Source organism: Cynocephalus volans, chromosome 3 (genome assembly GCF_027409185.1).
Source record: "Cynocephalus volans isolate mCynVol1 chromosome 3, mCynVol1.pri, whole genome shotgun sequence".
NCBI lineage: Eukaryota > Metazoa > Chordata > Mammalia > Dermoptera > Cynocephalidae > Cynocephalus > Cynocephalus volans.
The window spans coordinates 25,185,021-25,211,563 of record NC_084462.1 but is presented as its reverse complement, the minus strand read 5'-3'; the positions used below and the strand labels follow the sequence as shown (position 1 = coordinate 25,211,563).

The 26,543-nt window shown below is 53.3% G+C and overlaps 1 protein-coding gene across 1 annotated transcript in view; it reads right to left on the bottom strand.

Moving 5' to 3' along the window:
* Nucleotides 1-2,909: 2,909 nt before the first annotated feature.
* ZAN (zonadhesin) overlaps nucleotides 2,910-26,543 on the bottom strand; it is a 31,527-nt gene continuing 7,893 nt past the window's right edge. The window contains 34 exon segments of the mRNA XM_063089984.1: nucleotides 2,910-3,019; nucleotides 4,102-4,242; nucleotides 4,721-4,859; nucleotides 4,959-5,003; nucleotides 5,005-5,158; nucleotides 5,675-5,749; nucleotides 5,942-6,121; nucleotides 6,377-6,548; nucleotides 6,759-6,888; nucleotides 7,511-7,758; nucleotides 8,155-8,296; nucleotides 8,828-9,039; nucleotides 11,798-12,117; nucleotides 12,466-12,590; nucleotides 12,794-12,958; nucleotides 13,058-13,299; nucleotides 13,669-13,813; nucleotides 14,090-14,298; nucleotides 15,098-15,274; nucleotides 15,601-15,695; nucleotides 16,126-16,237; nucleotides 16,523-16,703; nucleotides 16,960-17,207; nucleotides 17,531-17,672; nucleotides 18,889-19,091; nucleotides 19,662-19,831; nucleotides 19,944-20,051; nucleotides 20,361-20,510; nucleotides 21,164-21,309; nucleotides 21,585-21,709; nucleotides 22,247-22,366; nucleotides 22,529-22,670; nucleotides 24,514-24,698; nucleotides 25,390-26,275. Of these exon segments, the coding sequence (XP_062946054.1) occupies nucleotides 2,910-3,019; nucleotides 4,102-4,242; nucleotides 4,721-4,859; nucleotides 4,959-5,003; nucleotides 5,005-5,158; nucleotides 5,675-5,749; nucleotides 5,942-6,121; nucleotides 6,377-6,548; nucleotides 6,759-6,888; nucleotides 7,511-7,758; nucleotides 8,155-8,296; nucleotides 8,828-9,039; nucleotides 11,798-12,117; nucleotides 12,466-12,590; nucleotides 12,794-12,958; nucleotides 13,058-13,299; nucleotides 13,669-13,813; nucleotides 14,090-14,298; nucleotides 15,098-15,274; nucleotides 15,601-15,695; nucleotides 16,126-16,237; nucleotides 16,523-16,703; nucleotides 16,960-17,207; nucleotides 17,531-17,672; nucleotides 18,889-19,091; nucleotides 19,662-19,831; nucleotides 19,944-20,051; nucleotides 20,361-20,510; nucleotides 21,164-21,309; nucleotides 21,585-21,709; nucleotides 22,247-22,366; nucleotides 22,529-22,670; nucleotides 24,514-24,698; nucleotides 25,390-26,275 (6,144 nt within the window).

Below are 26,543 nucleotides of genomic sequence, written 5' to 3'. Positions count from 1 at the left end.
TTTTTTGTTTTCGGTCTTATTTTTCCTCCCCTTGTTTGTTTTGTTTTTCTACGGTCCTTGTCATAACTTTGTGTTGGAGGGCACCCGTTTCGCTGTCACCTTCTTTGCCCAAGTTGAAACAGGGACCCATCGTTCTGTCTATTTCCAGAGCAGTGCCTTGGTCACGTCAGAATCCCTGACATGTCCCTGACCCCCAAGTACCCCCAAGCTGTGTCCATGAGGGGCGGGGGGGGGGGAGTGAGGCAGGGAAAGGGGCAGTGAGGTAGTGGTGGAAACCAGAGACAGACACCGGTGCTTGGAGGGGTTCTTAAATTATATTTTTAAAAACTTTTTTTTGTATAAATAAAAGAAAGTGGGATGTATCCCAGCTCTGGGGGTGATGGGGACCTGGGCATGACTAGATTTCTGAGGAGAGTGGGGCCTGGGTGTGGAATGCTTTATGGCCGACTGATGGGGGTCAGAGGTCTGGAGGCAGCAGGGCTCTGGGGGGGGCTGGGTGCTTGGTTCACAGCCCTAGGGTGTGTGTGAGGTGGTGGGGTGGGGGCCGTGGGAGATGAGTCATTGGCAGCTGCATCTAACGGCTCCAGCTGGCCTTGCCAAGAGCCTGGGGCACCTCCTGGGTGGGGCTGCCCTCCCCCCCCTTCCTTAGCCATGGCAGGGGGCTATGTGAGGGTGTGAGGGAGGGGAGGCCTTGAGCTCACAGTCCTGCCCTGAAAGGGAGGAGGGAGCACAGGCTGGGGCAGGGGGTCTAGAGACAGGTGTGGGCCAGATGTTGACAGTTGGGGTTGGTTTAGAGGCAATGGGGGAGAGTGTCGGCCTTGGCTGTGGGGTGGGGGAGAGTGGGGAGTGGCAGAGGGGGACCCCCCACATGCACACACAGACGGCTGGCTGGGCTGGGCTGGGCTGGGCTGGAGGACAATTCCTCCATTCAAGATGCTGCCCAGGCAGGTTCTCCCAGCCTCTTGGGAAGGGGAGGGAGAGCCACCTGAATGTCTTCCCCGCCACTCAACTCACTCCCTCCCAAACTGGAAGACGAGGATGTGGTCAGTCCCCCACTCCAACTGCCCCATTTTCCTTCTGGTTCTTTCTTTCCTCCAGGTGTCTGCCCTCCCTCTGGGACACCTGTGGGGCAGGCCTTAACACGGTCCAGACTGGTTGAGCTGGAGCAGCCTTTTCCATTTCTGCCCTCGCTTACCCCCTGCTGTGGTGCCAGGACCCCAAATCACAGCCTCGCCCCTCAGCCCAGGGAGCCTCAGGCAGTGATCCTGTCCCCAGTTTCCTAGCTCTGCAGCCCTCTTCTGGAGTCTCTAATACTCTTGAGTTCTCTGTCCCCTCTCTCCCTTGGTGACTTATCGCCCATGTTTTGTACCCCCAAGAGGAGGTGGGAGGGACTCCGTCCTGCCAAGGAAGGAGGGAGTCCCTTCACAGGATGCCAGCCCAAGCCCACCTCCTTCTACCAACTAGACATCCAGGCTAGATCAGTTGCCTTGGAGAGCTGGTGAGGGGAGAAGCAAAGGTTAAGGGAGCAGGACTGAGATAGGACAGGCAAAGAGTAAAGACCAAGTATAGGGAGCTCAGGTCAAAGCAGGCGGGTAGCAGGAGCCCTGGATGCCCAGCCCAGTTCCAGAGGCTGCCCAGAGCCTTCCTGCCATGCTGGGCAGGTGGCCTGGCCAGGGGCACCCCTCCCTGCCCAGGACCCTTTCCTCACCACCTTTCACAAAGGTAGCTTCAGGGCTGCTCATCTCAGAGTGTAAGCACACAGTAGTAATACCTTTCTCGAACCCAGTGTCCTGCCTGCTTTGACATCCCTAAACCCAAGTTGCCTTCCCCTTGGGGTCCTGCATCCTGACCCTCCCCCTGCCCAGTTGGCAGCCTGCCTTCCCTCACAGCCCAAGCAGGATGTCCCAGCCCCTCCCAGAAGCAAGGACATGTCTGATGGGAGGCAGCAGCCGGTGGGGAGGGGGCAAGATATTTGCACCTTTGCCTCAGGCTGGGGTGAGTGAGTCGCTGGGGCTTGTGGGGAGGCCAGAAGTCAGCAAGCCTGCCCCAGATCTCACCCTCAGTGCGCAGAGTAACCCCTCAGCACTTTTGAGAAATGGGCAATTGCGGAGGGTGGAGGCCTCCCCGGAGGGTCAAAGGCCCATTCACCCTTGGGATATCTACCCAGCGATTAATCTCATCATTGGAAACAAACTTCTCTGAACCACCTTTCACTTCCCTTGGTGGGGAGCTCAAAGCCATGTTCTTCCTCTAAGAACTAGGATTCCTGGGGTGAAGACTTTTTCTCAGAAAAAGTATCAGAAGCCTGCGGTCTGAGGCTACATCCCACCCTGCATCCCTCTTCCCTCCCCGTCCTTTCTGCCTCTCCAGTGATGGTGGCCTCCCCAGGGCTTAATGGACCCCCCCATGTGGCTTCCTCTATGGGGCAAGCCCTTCATCACCTCAGACCAGGATTCCTCTCCCCCCTGGGCATTTTGCATAGAACCCAGCCCTCGGCCCCTACACAGCTGTCTCTCATATTTCTCCCTGCAAGACTGTCCTCACAGACTCAACTTCGTCCACCGTAATCACATGGAAATTCTCATCTCAAAAATAAATAATTTTATTTTATCTCCTTATTTGAGGACAACTCAGGACTGAGCAACTCTGAAGGCACGTTCAGGAACAACATGAAGAGAAGGCAGGAAGCCCATGTCAGGGGCACACTCAACTTGGCCCTCGAGGTTCTGGGCTGTAGGGTGCTCCTCACCTGTGTCCTCCAGCCTGGCTCTATTCTGGCTATGCATTTTCTCCCTAGGAGGTGGTGGGAAACAGACACGTGTCTGCATGTGGCCTTCCCTGTGTCCCTGGCCCGGCCCACTCTCCTGCTTACTCGCCCCTGCCTGCCCCTCCTCACCCCCTCCCAGAACTCACATCTTCCTCCTCCTCTTCATCCTGTGAATGCACCCTCTGGTCACTGCCAGCACTATGACTGTCATGGGCAACAGCATTCCCAAGAGGATGGCCCCAAAGTTGGATGCTTCTGGGTGCAGGGAAGAGAAACAGGGACGTGGGATAGGAAGGGGTGGGGGACCGAGGGGCAGGGGAGGAGACACTCCCTTTTGGTCCTGTGTTGCTACCCTAAGAGACTCATCCACCCACATCTCTGGGTGGCTGGTTCTCCCTATAGGAGGCTGTCGTCCCCAGGGACTCCAAGCCTTCAGTGCTACCCCCAGCCTCCTTTTCGTTTCCAGACACAGCTCCCATAAGCTGTTTTAGAGGGATGTTCATCTAGCTGGGCCCCTAGCGTCCAGGGTGTCAACTCAGCCAGCATTTCTGAAAGAGGAGCCTTGGAGTCACTTCCATCCATGAGTTACCTGGGTGCTTGGTGAAATGCAGATTTCCGGGCCCACTCCAGACCTACTGAATCGGAATCTCTGGGGCTGAGTCCCGGAACGTACACACTAACAAGCTACTCCCCTTCACCAGTCTTAGGCCAGATGAAGTTGGAGAACCACTGGCCCAGAGGCCCAAGGGAATCATAGTTTTGGATAGGAAACACAATAAATGGTATTGGGGAGGCCTAGAGGGACCCAAGAGGAGGAGACAACAGCAGGAGTGAGGCACAGAGGTCACAGAAGTGGGCAGGCTAGGAGTCAAGAGAACACTCCAGAGTATGTGGCAGGGGGATGGGCATGGGGACTGAGTGAGGATCCTTGTCCTGCTAATCTCTAGGGATCATATTATAACATGATCCCTATTATATGCAATATGTATTATATCAATACATATAATACATTTGAATATATATTACAACATATACTACATTACTAATATATTCTCTATTATATCTATTAATAGATACTATAATACAGGTAATTTTTCCTTTTTTTCGTAGCTGGCCAGTATGGGGATCTGAACCCTTGACCTTGGTGTTATAACACCATGTTCTAACCAACTGAGCCAACTGGCCAGCCTCTAGATACTATAATATGTAATATATAATACCTACAACCTTTAACATTATAATATCTATAATAGATATTATATGTTAATATTATACATATAGAATAATTCTGAGGTGGTTATTGGTAGGGGATCGGCCTGGGATGCAGCTGTCACCTGGCTTTCTGACGGGCGGGACATCCCATGGCTCTGTGCAGAGGTGTCCCCCGTAACCAAGTTCGCACTTGCAGTTGAAGCTGTCTCCTTGCTCCTGACACCGGCCATCATTCTTACAAGGGTTCTGTAGACAGGGGCTTTCTGCAAGGATGGAGGGATTGTGAGAGGGGGCCCTGGGAGGACACCCACAGCCTGGGAGAGGCGTGGCTGGGCGCTGGTACCCCAGGGGGGCAAACGGCAGCTATCTGAGACTGGCCAGGGGTCAGCTGGTGTGGCTCCAAATCGTGGCTCTACCCTCCTAGTCCTGGGCTTTGGGGAAATTGCATAACTTCTCTGAACTCCGTTTTCATTACCTATAAAATAGGGGTGCTATGCTTACCACCAAGTGCTGAACTAAGTACTAAAGGAGATCATGGGGAGCTGTTGCTAGAAAGGATCTGGCACAGTGCTGAGCTTAGTGCCTGGGTCCTTTTCCTTTGCCCCTCCCTAAAAAGGGAGGGAAAACTTCCTGACATGAATGTGGGAGAGTCCCAGGAAGGGGACAGAAGGGACAATCCTCAGTCCAGGGACACCCCAAGGTGTGCAGGCAACTTGGAGCCAAACAGGGGTCCAGGTCTACCTCGGAAGCAGCCTCGGGTGAGGTTCCCCAGGGTACAGGTTTCGCCGGTGCTGCAGCGGAGGGGCTCGCACAGCAGGATCCCCGAGCTGGCGCAGGTGCAGCGCTGAGAGCAATCTTCATTCACAAAACTGTCACCCAGCTGGGAAAGGGAGAAGGGCAGGGAGGAGAAGTTCTGGTTTCATGCTTGTCTGGCTCTCTTTGCCCCTCTGCTCCCTGGGCCTCCCACTCCCAGCCAGACCTGGTAGTAGGTGCCATTGCTGCTGCAGCCACAGTGGGCCAGGGGGAGGCTCTGGGCACCGCTGTAAATGTAGCCTGGGATACTGGCACAGCCTTCCGTGCATGGGCCCTCACAGTCCCTGGGGGCCACCAGGTGGGCACAGGATGCTGGACAGGGCGTCATACAGCTCTGATACACGGTATTGGCTGGACATACCAAGGCTGCAGGGACAGAGTCACAGTCAAAAGCAGGCTGGGGCTTCAGCTGGCCAAACAGGTATAGGGAATAGGGGGCTGAAAGCTGTAAGAAGGGGCACAAGGTGGCCCAACAGAACGCAGAGCTGCTCATAGGCAGGGAAGCCAGACTGGGTGGCCCAGCTTCATCTGGGGGTCTTTTTGTCTGGGACATTAGAGGGTGTGAAGGAACTGGATAAGCAAAGACGGTCATTGGCAAAAGGGAGGGAAATGGGGAGACCGGGGTGGGGGGAGGCTCCCGGGTGGGACAGAGGAGGGGCCGGCTGGGAAGGATGTGCTGATTTGAAGGTGGTGAGAGTTGAAGGACGGAGGACTCAAGACAGGAAGCCCGAGACCAGGTCAGGGGTGGGAACAGAGTGAAGCAGAGGGGAGAATGGCAGAGGGGGACAGGGCCAGCTGTGGGGAAGGGCGGCCTTACCGCAGCCAGTGTGGTCCCGCCAGCCAGCCACGGCAGCGCCCACCTCCTGGCAGATGATGGCGTACCCGCCCAGGACCCTGCAGCGCAGCTCCTCTTGCTCCTCAGGGTCCCGGGCAGCACACAGATCAAGTACACAGTGCCTGGGATAGAGGGGGGTGAGGGAGAGGATTGTCAGAGAGGGGGAGGGAAGAAGACTGCAGAAGAGGGCCTGAAACCCCAAACAGAAAGACATCAGGGGGTGTCAAGGGAGGGTCACAGGAACTGAGGCCATAAGGAGAAAGAAGTGAACCAACAGAGCCCAGCCAGAGCAGGCACCTGAGCCCATGACTCACTCCTGAAAGGGTGCTGGGGCCACAGCCTGGTGACAAGCAGCAAACGGGCCCTCAGGGTCCAGCAGCACCCTGCAGGCCTGTGTGCTGTTGATGAGCGCCAGCTGCTCCGGGCTGCATTCTGACACGTGGAAGCCCAACTCTCCTCCTCGTCCTTCTTCCTGCTCTTGTACATTTACAGCCCTGGAGCAGAGACAGCCGAGGGGCCACGTGTGACCTTGAGGAGGGCAAACTTAAGGAGGAAGGACAGCAGCTGGGAAGGGAGGCTGAGGGTAGCACGTGGGCATGGCTGGGATGTCCATGGAGCAGGTGCCCCGACGTAGTCAGTATGAGAGGAAATAAGAACACTGGGGCTGTCTCTCTGTGCCCCCCGCTGTGTTCCTCCTCTGCGGAGTACAGACACCGTGGCTCACCTCCCCCGAGCCACAGTCCTCTCACCTGACGGAGCGGATGAGGGCATCTTCAGTCTTCGACTGCCAACTGTTGCCAAAGGTGTTGGGATTCCGGGTCAGGGCGCCGTTGGGCAGCATGAAGTCATTCCTGCTGTTGTTGTCGTAGTTCCCGCACAGGCCGTGTACAAGGCCCTGGTACGTGCTGGGCAGGGAGATCACTACAGGAGGAAGGGGGTGTCCTGAAGTGAGACTCCCCACTCTGCTCACCACCTCTCCCCACTCCTCTTCCTCCAGGATTGCATTCCTCTCCAGAGCTGGGGGCCCCATCCCAGGCAGGGGGCCTCTCGCCATGATATGCCCATCTCTGGTGGGGTCTTCCCCCCCCATCCCAAAAATGTCCCTTCCACTCTTCCCCTTCTCTCAGGTACCTGCACTGCTCCTTCCATCAAAGCTGACGGCCAGCTCAAAATCAGTGACCAAGAACAGCCGCTGGCTCTGCAGGGTGACCTGCAGGTGCTTGTTGGGCCTATAGGGGATGGCCATCCTCTGGTTGTTGACCTGGAGAAGGCAGACAGGGGCTGCAGGGAGTGCCAAATCAACGTGACCCTCTGCAGCTTTTGCCTGTTCCTGCCTTCGCCCACACGTCTCTGTGCCAGTCTGTGTAGCCATTCAGTGGAACAAGACGCCCCAGTGGAGTTCGCTATCCCATGTGGCAGAGGCCTCCCTCAGGCCTACTCCTTTTGCATTCCAGACCTTTTCCTTGCAAAAAATTGGCAAAGTGGATGCCCTGGTCCTTCTTCAGTTTGGGCTCAAACTCTGCACCACGTGCTCTGTCCTCCTCTTTGCTTCCCCTTGTCTCTCGTAGGCTTTTTTTTTTTTTTTTTTTTTTTTTTGCAGCTGGCCTGTACTGGGATCTGAATCCTTGACCTTGGTGCTATAACACTGCATTCTAACCAACTGAGCTAGCCAGCCAGCCCTTTGCCATCTTTTTGCTCAATCCCACTGCCCTCCTCTGCCTCTCCCACAAAGTGAGCTTGGCACTGACTCGGACATCTATAGTCCGCCTGCCCCCGTCAGGAACATCCCAGGGAATGGCGAGCCCTGGCTTCACCAACTCCAAGTGGTGTCGCACGGCCCCGCCTCCCTCGCCAGACCCACCAGGCCCTGGCTTGGCTCTTACCACAAGCCCCAGACCAGCCTGGAGCTGAACTTTATAGCCGTAGACGTTGGTAATCACTTCGTGCAAGAAGACTGGGCTCACAGGCGGATTTAGCTTGTTGCGTCCCTCCACGAGTAGGCGTTCCATCCCATTGGGGAGCTCATCCACGGTCTTTATCAGAATGTAGGTCATGCGGCCCTGGAATCGGTAGCTGAGGCCGTCAAACGTGCGGTAATGGGGGTCCCCAAAGACCAAGCAAGGTACCAAATCTGCCAAGAAGGGGAAATATTGAGAAGGGATTCTGCCCGGATAGAACAGTCCACAGAATCCCTCCCTGACTCTAATGTCTCCCCTCCCTCTTAGGCCCAGGCTTCCTGGATACTTGAACTTCAACTCCCCCTCCTGATTAAAACCCTTAGAGGATTTCCCCATCCAGTCCCCTTTCTGCTCCTAAGGTAAGGGGTCCCAGAGAGGATTGGTAACTCACACAGGGCCACAGAGCTGGTGAGAGCCAGAATTAGAAGCCAGGCCTCCTGAGACTGCAGCTGCCCACCCCATGCCTGCCTGCACTTGGCCCTTCTCTCATCACCACTTTTCCAGGCTAAGCCCCTCCTCGGCGTGTTCCGGAGCACCCCACTGTCCACCTTCCCCAGCGGCTTCCTTACGGTTGGGTACACAGTTGCTGTTGCCGTTACTGCTGAGCTGGCAATGGGACCCAGAGGGGCAGCGGAAGGCCTGGCACTGAATGGTGCCTCCTACACAGGCGCAGCTCCGGGTACAACCACTGGAGATCCAGGTCTTGCCGGCCTGTAGATGCCACAGGGAGAGGAAGTGAGTGAGGATGGAAGGGCTGGTTCCCCCTCCTCTTACCCCTCCAGCCTGAGCCCACTGTCTGAATGGCTTAAGTTTCAGTGCGATTTGGATCTCATGACCCTGTACCCCCCCCCACCAAAGGCCTTGTTCTTGCTGTCTCATGCATGCTGTTGGGGAAGTACTACTGGACCCATTTTAGGTGAGGAAACAGAGGTAACAGAGATCACCCAACTGGTCAGTGGTATGTACAATCAGGATTCAAACCCATGTCAGCCTGCACTAAGGCCCTGCTTTTTCCACTACACCATGCCGTGCCTTAGTGTTTGGATTCCTCAGATCCCACATCCAAGCCAAGCACCCCCAGCCCAGGCCTGGCTGGAGATAACCGTGCCACTCACACCAGCCTTCGCAGCCCAGGGTTGGCCATAGAGACACGGGTGTCATGGGCTGAGAGAGGCTGAGGAAAGGAGAAGGTGCTATCCTCAAGGTGTGTTGCCCCCAATCCCACTTCCTGTGCCCACTCACAGGGATCAAGCTGCCCTGGTCATCCTTACAGCTGCACTGACTTCTGGGCACACACTTGTCCTCTTTCAGCACATAGCCGGGCCGACAAATGCAGCCCTCAGCGCAGGTGGAGGGGACTCTGGCACCCTTGCACTGTCCATCCAGGTCCCAGCAGGAAGGTGAGCATGAGGGAAGGCAGTTGGTGTAGATGCTGTGCATGGGGCATTCCAGAGCTGCGGGGGTAGAGGAGAGTGGCGTAAATAGAAGAGGCCATGAGGAGCAGGGGCTGCAGACACCAGGCTAGGGGTGAATGAATGATCAACAAGGCTTGGGGCTTTTTCTTCCTTTCCTTATTCATTCAGCGAACATTTACTGAGCCTGGGCTGTATGCCAGGCCATGAGGAGAGAAAGGAATAGGAACGTCTCTCCCAAGGCAGTGAGAGATCAGCCAGCACCTGCAGCATTACCTTGATGTGTACGGTCAGTGTGTAATGGTGTAATGGGGGCTCAGAGCAGGGAGATATTAATTCTGTCTGGGGAGTTGAAGAAAGGCCTTTCTGTGAAAGTAGCTGTGGACAAATAGACATGCACACCATGTTCATGGACAGGAAGAGTCAGCAACATGGAGGTATCAGTTCTCCCTCAGATAATTCATACCTTTAACGTGATCCCAATAAAATACTCCAACGGAGTTTTTTGTGTGTGTGTGCATGTGTTTTAATAGGACAAGATGATTTTAAAATTGAGATGAAGACATAAGCTAACTAGAAAAGCCAGGAAAACTCTGAAAAAGAGGAGTGAGGTGTCAATGTCCCAACCAAAAATTAAAACACATTTTAAACACTTGATGATCACAAAATTGAGTTTCTGCTACGTGCAGATACAGATGGACCAATGGCACAAGTGAGAAAGTCCAAATATTTATGTGGACATAAATACATACGGGAATTTAGTATGTGTTAAATTGTGGCATCTCAGTAGGGAAGGACAGACTATAATAATGCTGGAACAACTGGCTAGCCTTCTGGAAAAAAATAAAAACAAAGTTGATTCACAGCTCATACTGCATACCAGGAGAAATCCTCATGGGTCAAACATCTAAATGTAAAAAAGTAAAACCATAAAAATTCTAGAGCAAAGCATGGGCAAATTCTTTTTTAACTTCTGTGGGGACAGCATCTGTAACTATGACACAAGAAGCAGAAGCCATAAAACAAAGATTAATATATTTGACCTCACAAAAATTTTTTTTTTCCTGCATGGCAAAAAAAAAGTTGAAAGATGAAAAAAATAAAGAACTGGAAAAACTCAGAGCAGTAATAAAGGGCTACTTTCCATCACAGATAAAGGACTTCTGTAAAATAGTTCAATAGGGGCTGGCCAGTTAGCTCAGTTGGTTAGAACGTGGTGCTGATAACACCAAGATCCAAGATTCAATCTCCATACCAGCCAGCCACCAAAAATAAATTCATAAATAAATAAAAAAATAAAACAGTTTGATAAAGATCCAGTGGAAATGGCGAATAGATAAAAACGGTTCACAGAAAGAGAAATTCAAATGACTCCTAATGTACAACCTCACTCATAATAAGAAAAATGCAAATTTAAGACATTAGTTTTCACTTAGATTGGCAAAAATCCAAAAGTTTGATAGTGTGCGGTGTTGGCGAGGCTGTAGGGAGATGGGCACTCTCATACGCTGCCGGTGGGAATGTAACTTCTTCAACCCCTCTGGAAGGCCATTTGGCAACATCTCTCAAAAGGCCAAATGCACACAGTACTTCACCCAACAATTCCATTCCCAGGAATTTATCTTACAGATTGTTATACACATAGAAAATCATACATGCACAAGTTTACTGCCCCGCAGCCTTGTTTGTCATAGCGAAAGGTTGGAAACAACCAGAAAGTCCATCCAAAGGAGACTAGTTAAATAAATTATGATAAATAAATTACGAAATATTAATGGAATATTATGCAGCTGCAAGAGATAATGAGGAAGCTCTTTACATATCAGACATGGAAAGATCTTCAAACTAGACTAAATGAAAAAAAAAAAGTACAAAATACTGTGTCTAGTATGTTATTGTTCGTTAGGAAAAAAGCAGAGGGGCTGGCCAGTTAGCTCACTTGGTTAAAGCATGGTGCTGATAACACCAAGGTCAATAGTTCAGATCCCCATACAGACTAGCCACCAAGAAAAAAAAAGAGGAGAAAATAAGGAATACAAAATTAAATTTGTTTGTATATGCAAAAATAAATGGTCTTTGGAAAAATACTAAGATGTGAACTGGGCCCATGGGGTCAGGGGGAGGGAGACTTTTCCTCAGTATCTTTTAACACTTTGAAAGTTTTTCAACCATGTCAATGTGCTACATACTAAAAAACTTTAATCCTTAAATTGAAAAGGTTCTGGAATTAGATAGCAGTGATAATCATACAACCTTGTAAAATAAAAACCACTTTTCAAGGGGTGAATACTACGCAAGGTAAATAATCGCAATTACGTTTTTTTTTTTTTTTAAAGAAAGAGCTACAGAAGGATGCCCAGTTGTCTGCCAGGAGGGGAGAAGAAAGAACTTTCCAGGCACCGGAGCAGTGTGGATCAAGGCAGGGAGGCATGTGGGGGCCCGCATGGGGGGGTGGTTGGTGCAGGCTGATGTGCAGTTGAGAGAGAGGCTGGGCTGGTGCAACCAGGACATCACGTTAGGGAGCTTGGACTTAATCTTACAGGCAAGGGCTGTGCAGAGGAGTAACCCAATAACATCTCCTTAGGAAAAACAACATAGGCAAAGGAATAGTGAGAAGTGGCTAGCAGCTCTGCTGGTGGGAGGGGCACTTATTAAGCAGTTATTGTAAATAGTCCTCGTCAGAGAGACTAGGTCAGAAACAGGTCAGATCAACCAGAAAGGAGAATGAGAACGTTTTAAGGGATACATAGAAAAAAACAGGGTTTGGGAGTGGTTTTGTGTGACCATAGGTGACACTCACGGCAGAAGGTGCTGTTTCTCCAGAGTGGGGGCTTGAGCCCCTGGTCCTGACAGGCAGCCCCTAAGGCTTGCAGAGGCTTGCAGAGGGCATGGGTTAGGCCTCCAAATTCACAGAGATTGATTGTACAGCCCAGTAGGAAAGGCTTGAGGACTACATGGGAGGCACAGTTGGCCCAGATGGGAGCCTTAAGGACGGCTTCGCATGTCTTCCGGGCCCGCATGACGTCAGCTGGCCTGCAGTTGCCACTCACGTGCTCCTGCTCCTCTGATTCGATCTGCTGGCCAACAGTTGGACCAGCCTCTTCTGGCACATTCTGACAACTGGGAAAAGAATGGGATCAGCACAGGAACAGCCACTGCCCCACCTATGACAATGATTTGGCGTTCCCAATTGACCCTGGGAGAACTCTCAGGGACTCCCGACCTCTCGTCGTCACAGGGAGGCTGGTCTGAGCTCCAGCCAACTTTGCAGGCAGCCTTGGTCTTCTTCTAAGTTTCCAAACTTTCATATTTCTCCAGATAGATTCCAGCAGCCCTGAGACCCAGAAGCCACCCCCACTCAAATTACATGTGTAAAGGAACATTCTGGTCTTCCTATCCCAGGTGTGCCCTATAGTCTAGCTTCCCAGTTCCTGTTGCTGCTACAAAAAGGCCTATCGGGACAATTACCTGGGGTCAATGTCCTTATCTTTCCAACTATTCACGAATTCACTGTCATTGTGGGCTAGCTCATCGCTGGGCATCATTAACTCGTCCTCTTCCTCACCATTGAAGTTCCCACATATACCACAGACCTGGGTGGAGAGAGGAGTTTTTCAGTGCTAAGGAGGCATAAGAGCATTTTTCGTTGGAGCACCCTTTTCCCCCCTAAATAGAAAACTTCCCTCCACAGCCCTCCTCCATTCCGGGAAGGGAGCTCTTTGGTCTGCTAAGATGTGAATGCTGCCCTGTCCCCCGAGACTGCCTCCCTGGCTAACAGCGCCGGCTCTTTCCTTGCCTTTCCATAATAGGCTGCAGGGATTTCGATCTCTAAGAACCGACTGCCATCAAACTTGACTTGCGCTCCGATCCTAATGTTGACTATGGTGTAGATGCCTTTGGCGTAGATATTGACCCCTCGGATCTGGGAAGCCGCAGGAAGGGTGACCTGTTTGTCATTGATCTGAAGAGGAGGACAGGGTTTGTAAGTAGGAAGAAGGACCAGAGTCCTCTCCCCAGAGCTCATTCCTCCCCGGAGCCCTAGTCACCCCACCCAGCTCACCAGCACTTGGTGGTCCTTTTGCAGGATGATCTGGGAATCATAGATGTCAACGTAGACCTGGCGAAGGTGCAAAGCCCCAGTCCCACCTTCCTCATTCTCAGCACTGATCTTGAAGAAAGGCAGGTCCATGCTGGGGTGACACACTTTCATCACCACGTGAGTGCATGTGCCCTGGAGAGGATGGCGACTGCCATCGAAGCTCACATACTGGGATTCCCCTGAGATCCGGCACACTCCCATACCTGGGAGGAGAGAGAGGTGGCAGAGGGATTGCCCCACCTCTGGTGAGAGAACAGGGCCCCTGAGGAGGTGGTCCTGTGTTTCCCCCTCCTTCAAAAAGAAAGGATGTGGTAAAGGCCAGGGCACCTCCAGAGGGAAGGAAGACAACATTCAGGAAAAGAATCACAGCCCAAGGGCAGAGGTGGTGTGAGGCTTGGGGGTGGAGGGGGTGCAATTCTGAGATTTATAATAACCCATCTAAATTCATGGCTGCTACCGGAGAAGGATGGGTGAATGAACCCCAAGTCTACAGGCAGTGGGGAGAGTACAGGAGGGGAGTTTGGGGGAGCTTGGTGGCTGTGGGGTCCTCCCCAGCTCTGTGGCCCTCCTACCTGAGGCCCGGCAGAGGAGCAGACCATCCAGGGGCCAGCACATCTGGTTAGGTTTGCAGGTGGTTTGGAGGCAGGTGATGTTGTTGTGGACAGAGCAGGTGCAGAGCCTGGTGCAGGTGTTCTCTGTGTACCAACTCTCCCCAACCTGTGGGGCACAGGGATCAGTAGCACCAACTCAGAAGCTGGAGGTAAATGAGGACCTCCAGGAGCCCCCTCAAGGCTCACTGCATTGGATGGTTCACCTCCATCTCTAGCCTTCCTGAGCCACTGGCATCTGGACTTCCTCTCCCCCACCCAGCCCCGGCCTGCCCCGCCCCTGCTCAGGCTCTGGAACCCTCCTGCTGCTTTGTCTGAGCTTGTTCTGCCCCCAAACGTGTGGAGCTGAGGAGGACAGGGCACCCCCTGCGGTCTGGCCTCTCACCAGGTGGTAGAAGCCCCTCGGGTCGGTGCAGCCACACTGGCTGAGGGGCACACAGGTGGTTCCGCTCAGGATGTAGCCTTTCTGGCATTCACAGCCCTCGACACAGGGCAGTGCTGTGGGGCAGTCCGTGGGGGCATCCAGGCTGAGGCAGGTGGCTGGGCAGGGGCTGGTGCATGGGCTGTAGCTGCTGCCAGACGGGCACCTCAGAGCTAAGAAGAACAAGAATGTCAGGAAGAGTGAGTGGCATTTCCAGCTCCCCGCCCTTGAGGCATCGAGAGTTCCTGGGAATGTCCACTCGCAGATGAACAGATCAACACACCAGGGTCTATCCATGCAACAGAATACTATTCATCCTTGAAAAGGAAGGACACTGACACAGGCTACAACATGATGCCAAGTGAGATAAGCCAGTCACAGAAAGACAGATACCAAATGATTTCTCTCATATGAGGGACGTAGAGGAGTCAAATTCATAGAGACAGAAAGTAGGAGGGTGGTTGTCAGGGACTGGGGGAGGGGACAGGGGGAATGGGTGTTTCATGGGTGGGGAGTTTCTGTTGGGGAAGAAAAAGTTTTGGAGATGGATGGTAGTGATGGTTCCAGGACAATGTGAATGTACTTAATGCCACTGAACTGTACACTTAAATATGGTTAAAATGGTAAATTTTATGTTCTGTATATTTTACCACAATTAAAAGAGAAAAATGTTCCTGGGAAAGAGAGGAAGAAAGGGAACAGAGCTGGTGCAGGTAAAGAGGAAGGAGGCAGTGACCAAACGGAAGCAGAACTCTTTGGTGAGGTGAGAATAAGATGGAGGAGGCTCCTCGTGCAGGGAGAGCAGTAGAGGATGGGGGCTGGGCCTGGAGAGAGGCAGGAGTGGAGAACGGATGATGGAAGGGCCCATGTAGTGCCGGGAACAGAAGAGGAGCAGAATTTCAGGGAAGAAAGAGAGGACAGGGCTCTGGGGGGCTCCAGCGGGCTGCAGGAGTGGGTAGCCAGGTCACTCACGGCAGAAGGTGCTGTTCCGCCACACGGGGGCCTGGCCGGCCTGGGCACACAGGGACGCGTAGGCCTGCAGGGAGCGGCACAGGGCCATGGTGTCGCCCTTGGTCCCACACTGACCGTGAACGCAGCTGGTGAAGCTGGAATGGGGGGGCACCACCTGGTGGCACTGAGAAAAGGGTCCTGGAGGATGAGACAAGGCAATGGGGAGAGAGGAGGTTGAGCCTGGAAAAGGAGCAAGACCACGTGGCTTCTCTGGGGCTAATTCGGCATCCACTTCAATCACAACCCTGATTTATGCAGAGCCTACTGCCTGAGACACAAAGAAGGACCAGTCAGTCATAGCTCCCAAGAGAGTGACCGCTAGCTGGCCCTGAAATCCCATCTGCCTTCCTCCTGACCATCCATCTGTTTGTGATCTCTCTCTTTCTAACCCCCCGTGACCGATCTCCCTCCTTGGTCTCCTGTCCTGGGGGGAAGAAAAAGGGCCAGCCTGGGATGTGTCTTACCCAGAGGGTTCATTAAGATCTCACAGTTCTTGTTCCAGGTGTCTGCCATGTTGTCCCTTTTGCAGCTGGAGAGTTTGCCACCCATGTTGAAGCAGCTGGATGAGGAGAGGAGGAAAAAACAGAAACTTAGGGCCAGAAGATCCTTCAAAACCAAAGCAAATGTCGAGAGGGAAAGGAGGAGGGGTGTAAGAGAAGAGAACAAAATGGCGCCCTCAAGTGGGAAGGCTGGGAGATGCAGCAGGAAGGAACAAGGCTAGATCTCAGTGTGGACTTGTCCCAGGTGGGCTCTCCAAAGAGATCAGTGAGCACAGGAGAAATCAGCAGGCATGGGCTTAAGAAGTCAGACCACTTTTCACAAACTCTAATCTCAAAGAGAATAAAGGGGAGAGACCTGGTCTATTTCCAGCCCGTAGGGAGTACAGCCCAGAGGGAGCAAGGACACACAGGGGACACCTCCAGGCTGCCCCCTGAGGCTCTTCGCCATGCCCAGCTCCTCCTTGCCTGGCTCCCCCATCCCCAGCTCACCCAGATTCAGAGGATTCAGGTATCTTCCAGGCAGCTCCCAGCTGGAGTGAGTTGCCTGCAGGCTTTCTATCTGGGAGCAGATTGTCATCCAGGCTGTTGTTGTTGTAGTTCCCTGGAGGAGGGAGCACTCTATAGAGCAGACCTGGTTCCAGGGCCACTGCCTTCCTGACCACAAGAGGCACCCCCTGCTCTTCACTCAGCATGTTGAGGTTAACGCTTTCTTTTTCTTCATCTCTGCTTCCCTTAACACTTACGTTCATTCATGCCCAGTAGCCTCAACCAATTAACCAGTTAACAAATATTTAGGACACCTAATAGGGATGTGTGGGTGACCAGGACCAGGCCATGGCATCTGCCCATTGTCCCAGCTTTCCCTGCAGGTGCTCAGGGAACTCACCGCACAGCCCGCAGAGCTGGCCAGCATAGGAGGAAGGCACTGTCACTCCCACCAAGTGGTTCCCATCATAGCGAACCTGAAGCCCGAAGTTTGTGTGGAGGAGGATAAAGGAGCCACTGAGCCTCATGGTCACCTGGCCTCCCATAAGCCACATGGGTAGGGCCACCCGATGGCCATTCAGCTGCAGAGACAGGCAGGACATAGTAGGGGGAGTCAGGAGGGAACTCAGGACAAAGACAACTAGGGGAGTAGGAGGGGGTGGCAGATGTTTCACAGAGGGAGGAGGGGATCCAAGAAAGGAGGGCTGGGTCTGCTGTGGGGTACCCCCAGGGGCTCTAAGAAGCCACACGGGTGGACATGTGGGCCAGAAGGAGCAGAGAAGAGGAGCCGAGCAGGCTGGTGGTGTGGCGTCCAAGAGGCAGCGGGGAGGCACGCACCACGACCTTGCGCCCTTTGATCAGTGAGATTCTGAGCTTGAAGACCTGCACGTGGACGGCCCTGATGTAGGAGACCTCTAAGTTCCCATTGCGGTTCTCATTCGTGGCACTGACAACAAAGTAGTTCTGTCCGGATCTGGTGAAGCAAGGCTGGGTCAAGGCATAGGTGCAGGTGCCCATGAAGTGGTGCAGGGCTCCATCAAATGTCAGGTAGTGGGGGTCACCTGAGGCAGTGCAGGTGGCAGAACCTGGGGAGAAGATGGAGCTCAGACTCTCAGTGCCCCACACCCTGGAAGCCCTGACCCAGGATTGTCATCTTCCCAGGCCTGTGTTGGGATGGTGGCCACACCCATCCACAGACTTGGTGTTTTTCTAGGAAGTGTGGTTGGCTTGGCTTGGAGATGTCAAGGAGAGAGACTGACCTCTCCAACTTTACTCCTGCTCTGGGCAACTGCCTCACAGCCCCTGATTGAGCCCCAGCTCTCTGGGGAAGCTGCTTTGGGCAGGGTCGCCCCCCTGCTTGAGGCCAACAGGGCAGCTGCCCTGCTCCTCCTCCACCCTGACTGCTCACTTTGGGCCTGGCAGCCATAGACGCCATCCTGCTGGCCACAGAACTCCTGGGCATTACACCTCCAGGGCTGGCAGCGAATTTTGTTGCTGGCTTCACAAACACAGAGTTGTGTGCAGCCCGGCTTGTACCAATGCTCTCCTACCTGAGGGAAGGCAGAGGGGAGGAAGAGAAGGTGGTTTGTTATCAGGTCTGACACAAGAACCCACTACCATGCAGCTCGCTGGCATATTCAGGCAGAGGCATTTTGTCTTTCTGAAGGTCCATGCTTGGCTGCAAAAGTCTGGCATCCATTCACGGATTCAGTCACTCGATCATCATTCACTATTTCAGCAGATATTGATTTGTCTGTATTGTGCCAGGTGTTAGGAATTCAGGAAGGAACTAGATGGATAATGTCTCTGTCCTTACAGAACTCACAATCCAGTGGTGGGCAGTAAACTAATGAATAACGTGCTCCAACATGATGTGCATCAAAGAAGACAATCAGGGCACCCAGAGACAGTTTCCTACCATGGACTCAGACAATAAGCACTTGCTATGAGAGATGCTTTTTGATGTTGCTTATTAGGAGGGCTTCAAGGAGCAGGGAGCATTTCGACAGGGTCTCCAAAGAGGTGAAGGATTGATTCCAACAGGCAGAGGTAGCTGGGAGGCAGAGCAGGGGGAAAGAAAGGGCTGAACAAAAGGCCAGAGCAAGGCTCGGATAAACGGCATTCAGTGGCCCAGCCTGGCAGGGGGCCACAGGGGATGTCAGGCGTGGAGGTCTTTGTTGGACAGTAGTGCCTTTCCCAGGTCTTGGGTGAGGGCTGGACAAAGAAGAAAGGAGTGCCCCGGACAAGGGTCTGCCTCCTAATGCTGCCTCTGAGAGGACTAAAAACAGGGGCACAGGTAGGGCCGGGGTCCTTCAGCAGAGAGAGGGACCCTAGTTGGGAGAAGACAGTGTTTGGAAAGAGTGCAGGTAAGGTACAGAAATGCTCCAGGCTTTGGAGAATAGAAAATCTGGGCAAAATGACTCAGTGCAGTGATGGCAGAGGGGGCAGCAGGGAAGATGGGAGGGGATGGAACTCAGGGTCTGAGCTCTGCAAGGCAGTGGGGAAACAACTGTGCTAGGATTCCATCCCAGTCTGTACAAAAAGCACCAGAGCTGAAGAAAGAGAAATGAAAATTAGATCAGGGCCCAAATTTTCCTAATCCCAGCCCTAAATCCCCTGTCCTCCCCTCCCCCACCACACACTTTCTCCTGCCTTCATCCAGGGCTTTTCTGAGAAGAGCTTCTGCAAGATCACACAGGGAACAAATCGGATCTGGCTGCAGGGCTGAGAGAGCCCCTGCCTCCCATCAGCCCCCCAGCTGCTCACCTTGAAGTACCTCCCTGTGGGGTCGATGCACCCACACTGGGATCGGGGGACACACTCGAGGCCACTGAGGACGAAGCCCGGGTTGCACTCGCAGGCCTCCACACACTGGTCTGGGCAGTACATACCAGAGAATCCTGAATGGCAGGTGTCAGGGCATGGCTTGGAGCACAGGGAGTACTTGCTGTTGGGCGGGCAGGCCAGAGCTGGTGGCGAAACCAGACAAGGGGGAGAAAAGGGAAGAATGTGCTCAGAGGGCCCCCAGCTGGAGGCTGCTGACTGATCTTAGGGGAGAGCGGCTGTGAGAAGCTGGGCCGAGGGGCCGGCTTCCTGCAAGCTAAGCAAGCTGCCTGCGCTGAGAGCCTTTTGCTCAGACGCTACTGTGGACCTGCCCCGGGAGCAGACTGGCTCACGAGTAGTGCCGCTGCAGAGTGAAGAGTGAGGGTGCCTCTTGCGTCAGGAAGACAATGGGTCTGGAGTTGACAGCGGGTCTGGAGCCAGGTCTGCTGTCTTGACTACTCCCTCCCCAGGGAACTACAGCAACAGCACCAGGAAAGGGCCCTGGGCATGCCCTAAACACAGCCTCAGGCAGCTAAGCAGCTTTTCTGAGTGTGCAGTGACTATGTGATTGTCTCAGTGGATGTCTCCAACACTACACATTTCCCTGTCCCAGTGTGGAAGTGAGGGGTTCAACCAGCTGCACCCCGAGCCTGTGCCAACGCTCTTGTCTGCATCTGAAGGAAGGGTCCTCTGCCCTGTTCCTGGGCACAACTCACGGCAGAACTGGTGCCCCCGCCAGGGCTTCACAGCATGGCCGGCATCCTGGCAGCGCATGGTCATAGCCGACATCTGGGCACACAGCATCGGCTGCATCCCCTGGAAGTTGCACATGTCGAACACGCAGTTGTCAAAGTAGGGAGTGGCCTTCAGGTGGAGCAGACACGCCCTGCAGAGAGAGGCCGAGGCAAAGGCAATAGAGGGCAGCACCTCCCGGCCTCCACCTAGGAGGGCCCCAGGTTCCTGGCAGCCCCAGTGGCCCTGCCTGCCCTCCTTCCTACTCAAATGGTCCACGGGAGTCCACGAGCCGCCCACAGAACTCTGGCCCCGACATGCTGCTCTGCAAGGCTGCGTCACACGACGGGGGATTCACCAGGTTCTTCTGGCACCTAGAAGAGACCCCCCACATTCCCTAAGGACCAAGCTAAGCAAGCTGCCTGCACTGAGAGCCTGTTGCTTCAAGGTCAAGGGCCCCTAACCCAGCAATCAGTGAGGCTGAAAGAGCAGGCTCGCAGCTCTTGGCAGCCCCTGGAGGGAGACATTTGAACACTGAGCCCCGAAGGAGGTAGAAAAGCCTGGAGCCTCCAGGGTGGAGGAGAAAAGAGGCCATGCCAGTCAGTCTTAAAAGATGAAGGAGCAAGAGGGCTGAGAAGGGGAAGGGGACACCCCAGGTCCCTGGCGGGGCATTCCTCACTCACTCCTTGTCCTCATCCCCGTCGTCAGCTGTCTGCCAACTGTTCCCCAGCTCCTCCTCATCTCCTGCTGGGTTACCATCAGGCTTCAAGTTGTCATTGTCACTGTTGCCATCATAGTTTCCACAGAAGCCACAGAGTGTGCCCGAGTAGGTGCTGTGGGACCCAGAGAAGAGGTAGTGCTAATGGAGAGGAGGGGCCTCCATCATCCGGGGACCAGTGAAGAGAAGGCCGTGAGCTGGAGGCCCTGAGGCCCGACGCCCGAGGAGGACTGAGAGGTGCGGACTCAGAACAAGGGTTCCATGCCAGGCGCCAGGCGCCAGACACAAGGGCCCCACAGACCCTTACCCCAAGCCCTCTGTACAGTTCCCCTCTACCCCTTCTGCCCCCACCCTGTTGTCCAGCCACAACAAACCCCTTGCTGGCCCCCAAACTCTCCAGCTTATTCTTGCATGTGCTGTCCACTGTTTCCATAAAGTCTCTCTTTCTCTGGTTTTCTGTCTTCCTTGAAGAATAGGATCAAGTGACTTCTCTTCCGAAAGCCCCAAGAGCCCATTAGTGATTCCTTCTAGCACATTCCCAAAGCATTTTGTGTACATCCTGTTATTTATCATGCTGCCCTAAAACCATTTCCTCCTGTCCCCCCATCCAAAGGGAGGCTTGTCACTTGAGCTGGGTGCTTCCTACCCATTGGGAGGTACGATCAAGTAGTGGTGTCTGGAATGGAAGGGGAAAGGGATGGAAGGGTTTTGGGAGAGGGGTGCTGAGCAGGGAGAAGTAGCAGCTGCCTGGCTGGGACACTCCCTCACCTGGACACAGTCACATACAGCTCTCGGTCGCCATCCCATCTCACCCGCAAACCAAACACAGTCTGCAGCTCCACAAATCTCCCAACTGGACCCAAGAAGATGCCTTTAGAAAGCATGGCTGGGAGGGTGACTCGCTGACCCCCAACCTGGAAGGAGACAGAGAGACAGAAGTGAGGGTCAAGGGGGACCCCAGTAGACTCCCACACACCTTGCTGGACAGCACAGCATCCTCCACAAAAGCCTAAAAACCTCCTCCACCTAGAGCAGTTTGGAGCTTTGCCATCATTGTTTTGTTTAAGTCTGACCCTGAGAGGATTCGGGGGCTGGTGGAGCTGGTCAGGATGAGGCCACTGCAGCCCATGGGAGCAGGCACAGCCAGGCCTGGTGGCCCTGGCAGGGGTGGGTGGGGGATGGGGCTCACCAGCGTGTGTTTGCCTTTGAGCAGGGTGATGGTGGTCTCAGGCAGGGTCACATAGACTTTGCTCAGGCAGGACACGCCTTCCTGTCCTCGTTCCTCATTCTTGGCTGTCACCCTGAAGAATGGGGCTGGGTGGGGAGAGGAAAAAGCCCTGGGGCTCATTCAACAAGCACTTCTGTGCCCTCGCCGTGGGCAGTGCCCAGAGCCTGGCACTGCGGGGATGAAGGGCCACAGGCACAGCAGCCCTGCGGTTCAGTAGCAGAAGGAGGACCCAAACCCGAGCAGGACCTGACTGTCTGCCCTCTTCCACAACAGCCTGCAACTGCTGTGTGTCTGTCTACCCTCAGAGGACTGGGACGTCCTCCCGGGTGTTCACGCTCCATCCCTGGTCCCTTTTACGGTGATTGCCACTATGCCAGGTGGGCCCTCAGTAACAGTTGCCCAAGGAAGCAATTGATAAAGAGAAGTCTCTTAAACTGCATTTTCTGAAAGTCCTATTTCTGGGACACACGTCTCAACCCTTACCTTACAGGAGATTTTGCTCCAATTTTGCCTCTTCCCCCTGAGCTGCCCCGTCCTCTCTTGCTGCCCACTGTGCCCCCAGCCCAGCAGCTCTGACCTCAGCCTTCTCTCCCAGGCCATGGTGGGCATCTGCAAGGTCCTACCTGTTGAGTTGCCACAGGGCTGGGCCAAGATGTAGGTGCATTTGCTCATGAAGCCTAAGTGCCTCCCATCAAAGGTGACATAATGAGGGTCTCCATAGACCATGCAGGTGGCAGCGCCTACTGAGGAGAAGGGGGAACACGCAAAGTTGCTTCAACTGTGCTGCCAGGCTGGGCCCCACATCCCAGCTCTCCCATGTCCCCAGCTCCTCTGCTCGAGGGAGGGACTGGGATCCTGGAGTGACACCCGCTCCGACAGGTGGGGACAGCATGAGGGGATCTTACCGTAGGGATGGCATCCGTACTGGCCATTCTTCAGCTGGCACAGTGTGTTTGTCTTGCACTGAGAGATCTGGCACTCGATCCTACTGCCAGGCATGCAGCGGCAATGTTCTGTGCAGTTGGGGCTGAACCACTCTGCCCCAGGCTGGGAGCAAGGGATCTGGTCACAAAGCCATAGTTCTTGGGGCCCTTCCCCATTCTCCTCCACCATGCCCAGGAGACAGGATGCTCTCCCACATGAAGACCTAACCTTGTCCTTGCTCTTCCTCTCCCCAACACCTACCTGATACTCCCAGCTACCACAGGACATTTGCACACGCTGGTCTCTCACCCCAGAATGCTCTTCTCTCCCCATTTCTAAATCTTTCCTACACAACCAGCAGAGTTCAGCTCAAGGATGGCTTTCTCAGGAAAACTTCCCAGACCTTCATGACCAGGTCACTCTCAGAGCTCTGGGTACCTTTCCTTCTGAGGACTTAGCACAGTTGCACTTTCATGTTAATGTTTGTGATTGTTGGACTGTAAGCACGTCAGGTGAGGGACTGTGTCTGTCTTTACTCACCATCTTAGCCCCAACGTGTCACAACAGAAAGCTCTCATTCAATAAACACTTGCCAACTGAAAGAGTAAACCAAGACCCAATGTGCCCCCCTGAATCTGAGAGCACTGTGAAGGCAAAGACCATGCCCAATTCTTGGTGACCCCAATTCCAGGAGAGCAGAAAGTACTAAATGAACATTTGTTGAATGCATAAATGGATATATAATAAGTTCACATATGCCTGCTAGGGCAGAGGGTAGAGACCCTTGATACTGATGGGTGAGACAGATCTTTCTGCCCAGGCTGCAGCCAAAGCTAATCCTAACGCTGACTCCAGGAGACCCAGGAGACTGATTAAAGGTGATGGGGGAGGAAGTAGTCTCCAAAGAGACAAGTAGGAGCTCTGACGCTAATGGCAAGAACATTTACTAAGTAATCAGTACACATCAGGATCTAATTTCATCCTTACAACAACTTTATATGAGGTAGAAAGTCTTATTGTGCACACTTTATAGATATGGAAACTGATTTAAAGAGGTAAAGAAACTTGCTCACGGTCACCCAGGGAATGAGTGCTGAGCCAGGGTTCAAGCTCAGGTCTACCTGATGCTAGACCCACGCTGTCCAACACGGTGGCCACGAGCCACATGCAGCTACTAGACTCTTGAAACGTGGCCAGACTGAATTGAGATATGCAGTAAGTGTAAAATACACACTAGATTTTGAAATCTTAGTAGAAAAAAGTATAAACTATCTTATCAATTCTTTGTTGAGGGCTGGCCGGTTAGCTCAGCTGGCTAGAGCACAGTGTTACAACACCAAGGTTTGGATCCCCATATTGGCCAGCCACCCCCCCCCCCAAAAAAAAAAAATTATTGATTACACATTGAAATGATAGTATTTGGGACTGAGTAGATTATTGGAATGAACTTAACCTGTTTCCTTTTGTGGCTATTAAGAAATGTAAAATGACGTGTGCGGCTCACACGCTATGCCTATTGGACAGCGCTGACCAGAACCTTCGCCCCTTTAGACTCTACTCTGTCAAATCTCTGTAGGAGACCATCAAGTAGGGAAAGCAACGACAGTAATTCCTCTCTTTTTGACCCATCGGGATTGGTAAATTCCTTTGGAAGAAGGTAATTACAGAAATATTGAGACTGGAAGGAGCGCTTGGCGTAGGACCACGGGTAACTGCCTCTTTGGCACAGTCTAGCATCACAGCAGGCGCTGAATAAAGATTTACTGCATGAACAAAGGATCGTCAAAAACCACACACTGCAGAGTGACTCCACCATGGTGTAAGCATTGCTTTTGAGCTGGTCCCTTGGGACTATCCCATGGTTCCAAGATCATCTCACCCGGGGAGCAGGTGGAGCCAAAACCCAGGTGTTCTGCCATTAATCTCCCTCAGGGGGCCGGAGCATCCCGGCGGTCTCACCACTTACCACATAGGAGTTGTTGTTGTAGAAGCAACTGCAGGAAGAGGCACTGATGCAGCGGTTGTTACTAAACAAAAAGCCAGGATTGCAGACGCAGCCTGGCCTGCAGAGGAGCCCGCAGCTGGGCCTGGGGCTCTCGCAGGAAGCAGGGCAGGCGCAGGGTTCATAGTGAGCATCTGGAGGGCAGCTCACTGAGGGGAAAACACAGCCTCCGTCACACTGTCACTCCACAGCTTTGCTCAGGGAGGCTTCCTGTCTCCCCTCTATCCCCAAACTCAAGTTCTTCTCTAAAAAGTAGGCCCCTATTATTCAGCCATAATGAGAATGAGGTCCAGATGCAGGCTATACGTAGATGAACCCTGAAAACATGCTCGTGAAAGAAGCCAGACACAAAGCCCCATGTATTATGATTCCACTCATATGCAGTGGCCAGAACAGCCAAATCCAAGGATAGAGAAAGGAGACTGGTGGTTGTCAGGGGCTGGGGGGGAGGGGAAATGAGGAGTGACTGCTAATGGGTACAAGGTTTCTTTTCAGGGTGAGGAAAGGTCTGGTATTAGTGGTGGTTGTACAAACTTGTGAATGTACTAAATCCACTGAATTGTACACTTTAAAAGGGTGAATTTTACGGTATATGAATTATATCTCAATAAAAAATAATAAAAAGAAATCCTAGTTCCCAACAATCCCCCTCGACCCCCGCCCTGCTGTCCCTTTCCCTCTAGGCAGTCCTCATCATTCTCCTAAAGTCACCAGGGACTGGTTCATCTATCCTCTAAGGCTGCAGTTTTTTACTAGAAGCTTCCCTTTCCCTGACTCTCTCTCTCCTAGTCTCTGGCTCTTACTCTCAGCTCTTCGTCCAACGCTCCCTCCACCTCATACCTGTAGTAGGTCTCAGGGTTGATGTGGTGCCCAGAGCTGCGCTGGTCGTGGGGGCACTTGGAGCATGTGGGGGCACCACCAAGATTGTTGCTGCAGGGCTGGGGTGGGGTGTCGTAGGAGTGGGCTTTTCAGTGGGGACAGTGGGTTTTTCAGTGGGGACGGTGGGTTTTTCGGTGGGGACGGTGGGTTTTTTGGTGGGGACGGTGGGTTTTTCGGTGGGGACGGTGGGTTTTTCGGTGGGGATGGTGGGTTTTCCTGTGGGGATGGAGGGTTTTTCAGTGGGGACGGTGGGTTTTTCAGTGGGGATGGAGGGTTTTTCAGTGGGGACGGTGGGTTTTTCGGTGGGGACGGTGGGTTTTTCGGTGGGGACGGTGGGTTTTCCTGTGGGGATGGAGGGTTTTTCAGTGGGGATGGAGGGTTTTTCAGTGGGGACGGTGGGTTTTTCAGTGGGGATGGTGGGTTTTTCAGTGGGGACGGTGGGTTTTTCGGTGGGGACGGTGAGTTTTCCTGTGGGGATGGAGGGTTTTTCAGTGGGGATGGAGGGTTTTTCAGTGGGGATGGAGGGTTTTTCAGTGGGGACGGTGGGTTTTTCAGTGGGGACGGAGGGTTTTTCAGTGGGGATGGTGGGTTTTTCAGTGGGGATGGTGGGTTTTTCGGTGGGGATGGTGGGTTTTCCTGTGGGGATGGACGGTTTTTCGGTGGGGACGGTGGGTTTTTCAGTGGGGATGGTGGGCCTTTCAGTGGAGACTGTGGGCTTTTCAGTTGGCATGGTGGGCTTTTCTGTGGGGACTATGGGTTTTTCTGTGAGGACAGTGGTTTCAGAAGGGGGAACTGGAGATTTGGTAGGAAGCACTATTGGCACAGAGGCTGCAAAGAAAAAAAATCCCTGGAATTTAATCGAAATCATACTGCCACCCTCTTTACTCACATCTAACTGGAGTGGGTGAGTTCAAAGGGGTAATTTATTTACACCTCTCCTTCTGCTCCCAACTCTCAACCTTCCCTCGCTTAATAAACACTGCTGCTAATATATGTCCAGTATTGTGCAAGGGACAGGAAACATGAACACGAATAGGATATGGGTCCTGCCTTCAGGATCCCTATGTAAGGGGTTCTAGATCCAGCCACAGATATTCATGGCATCAAAGACACAT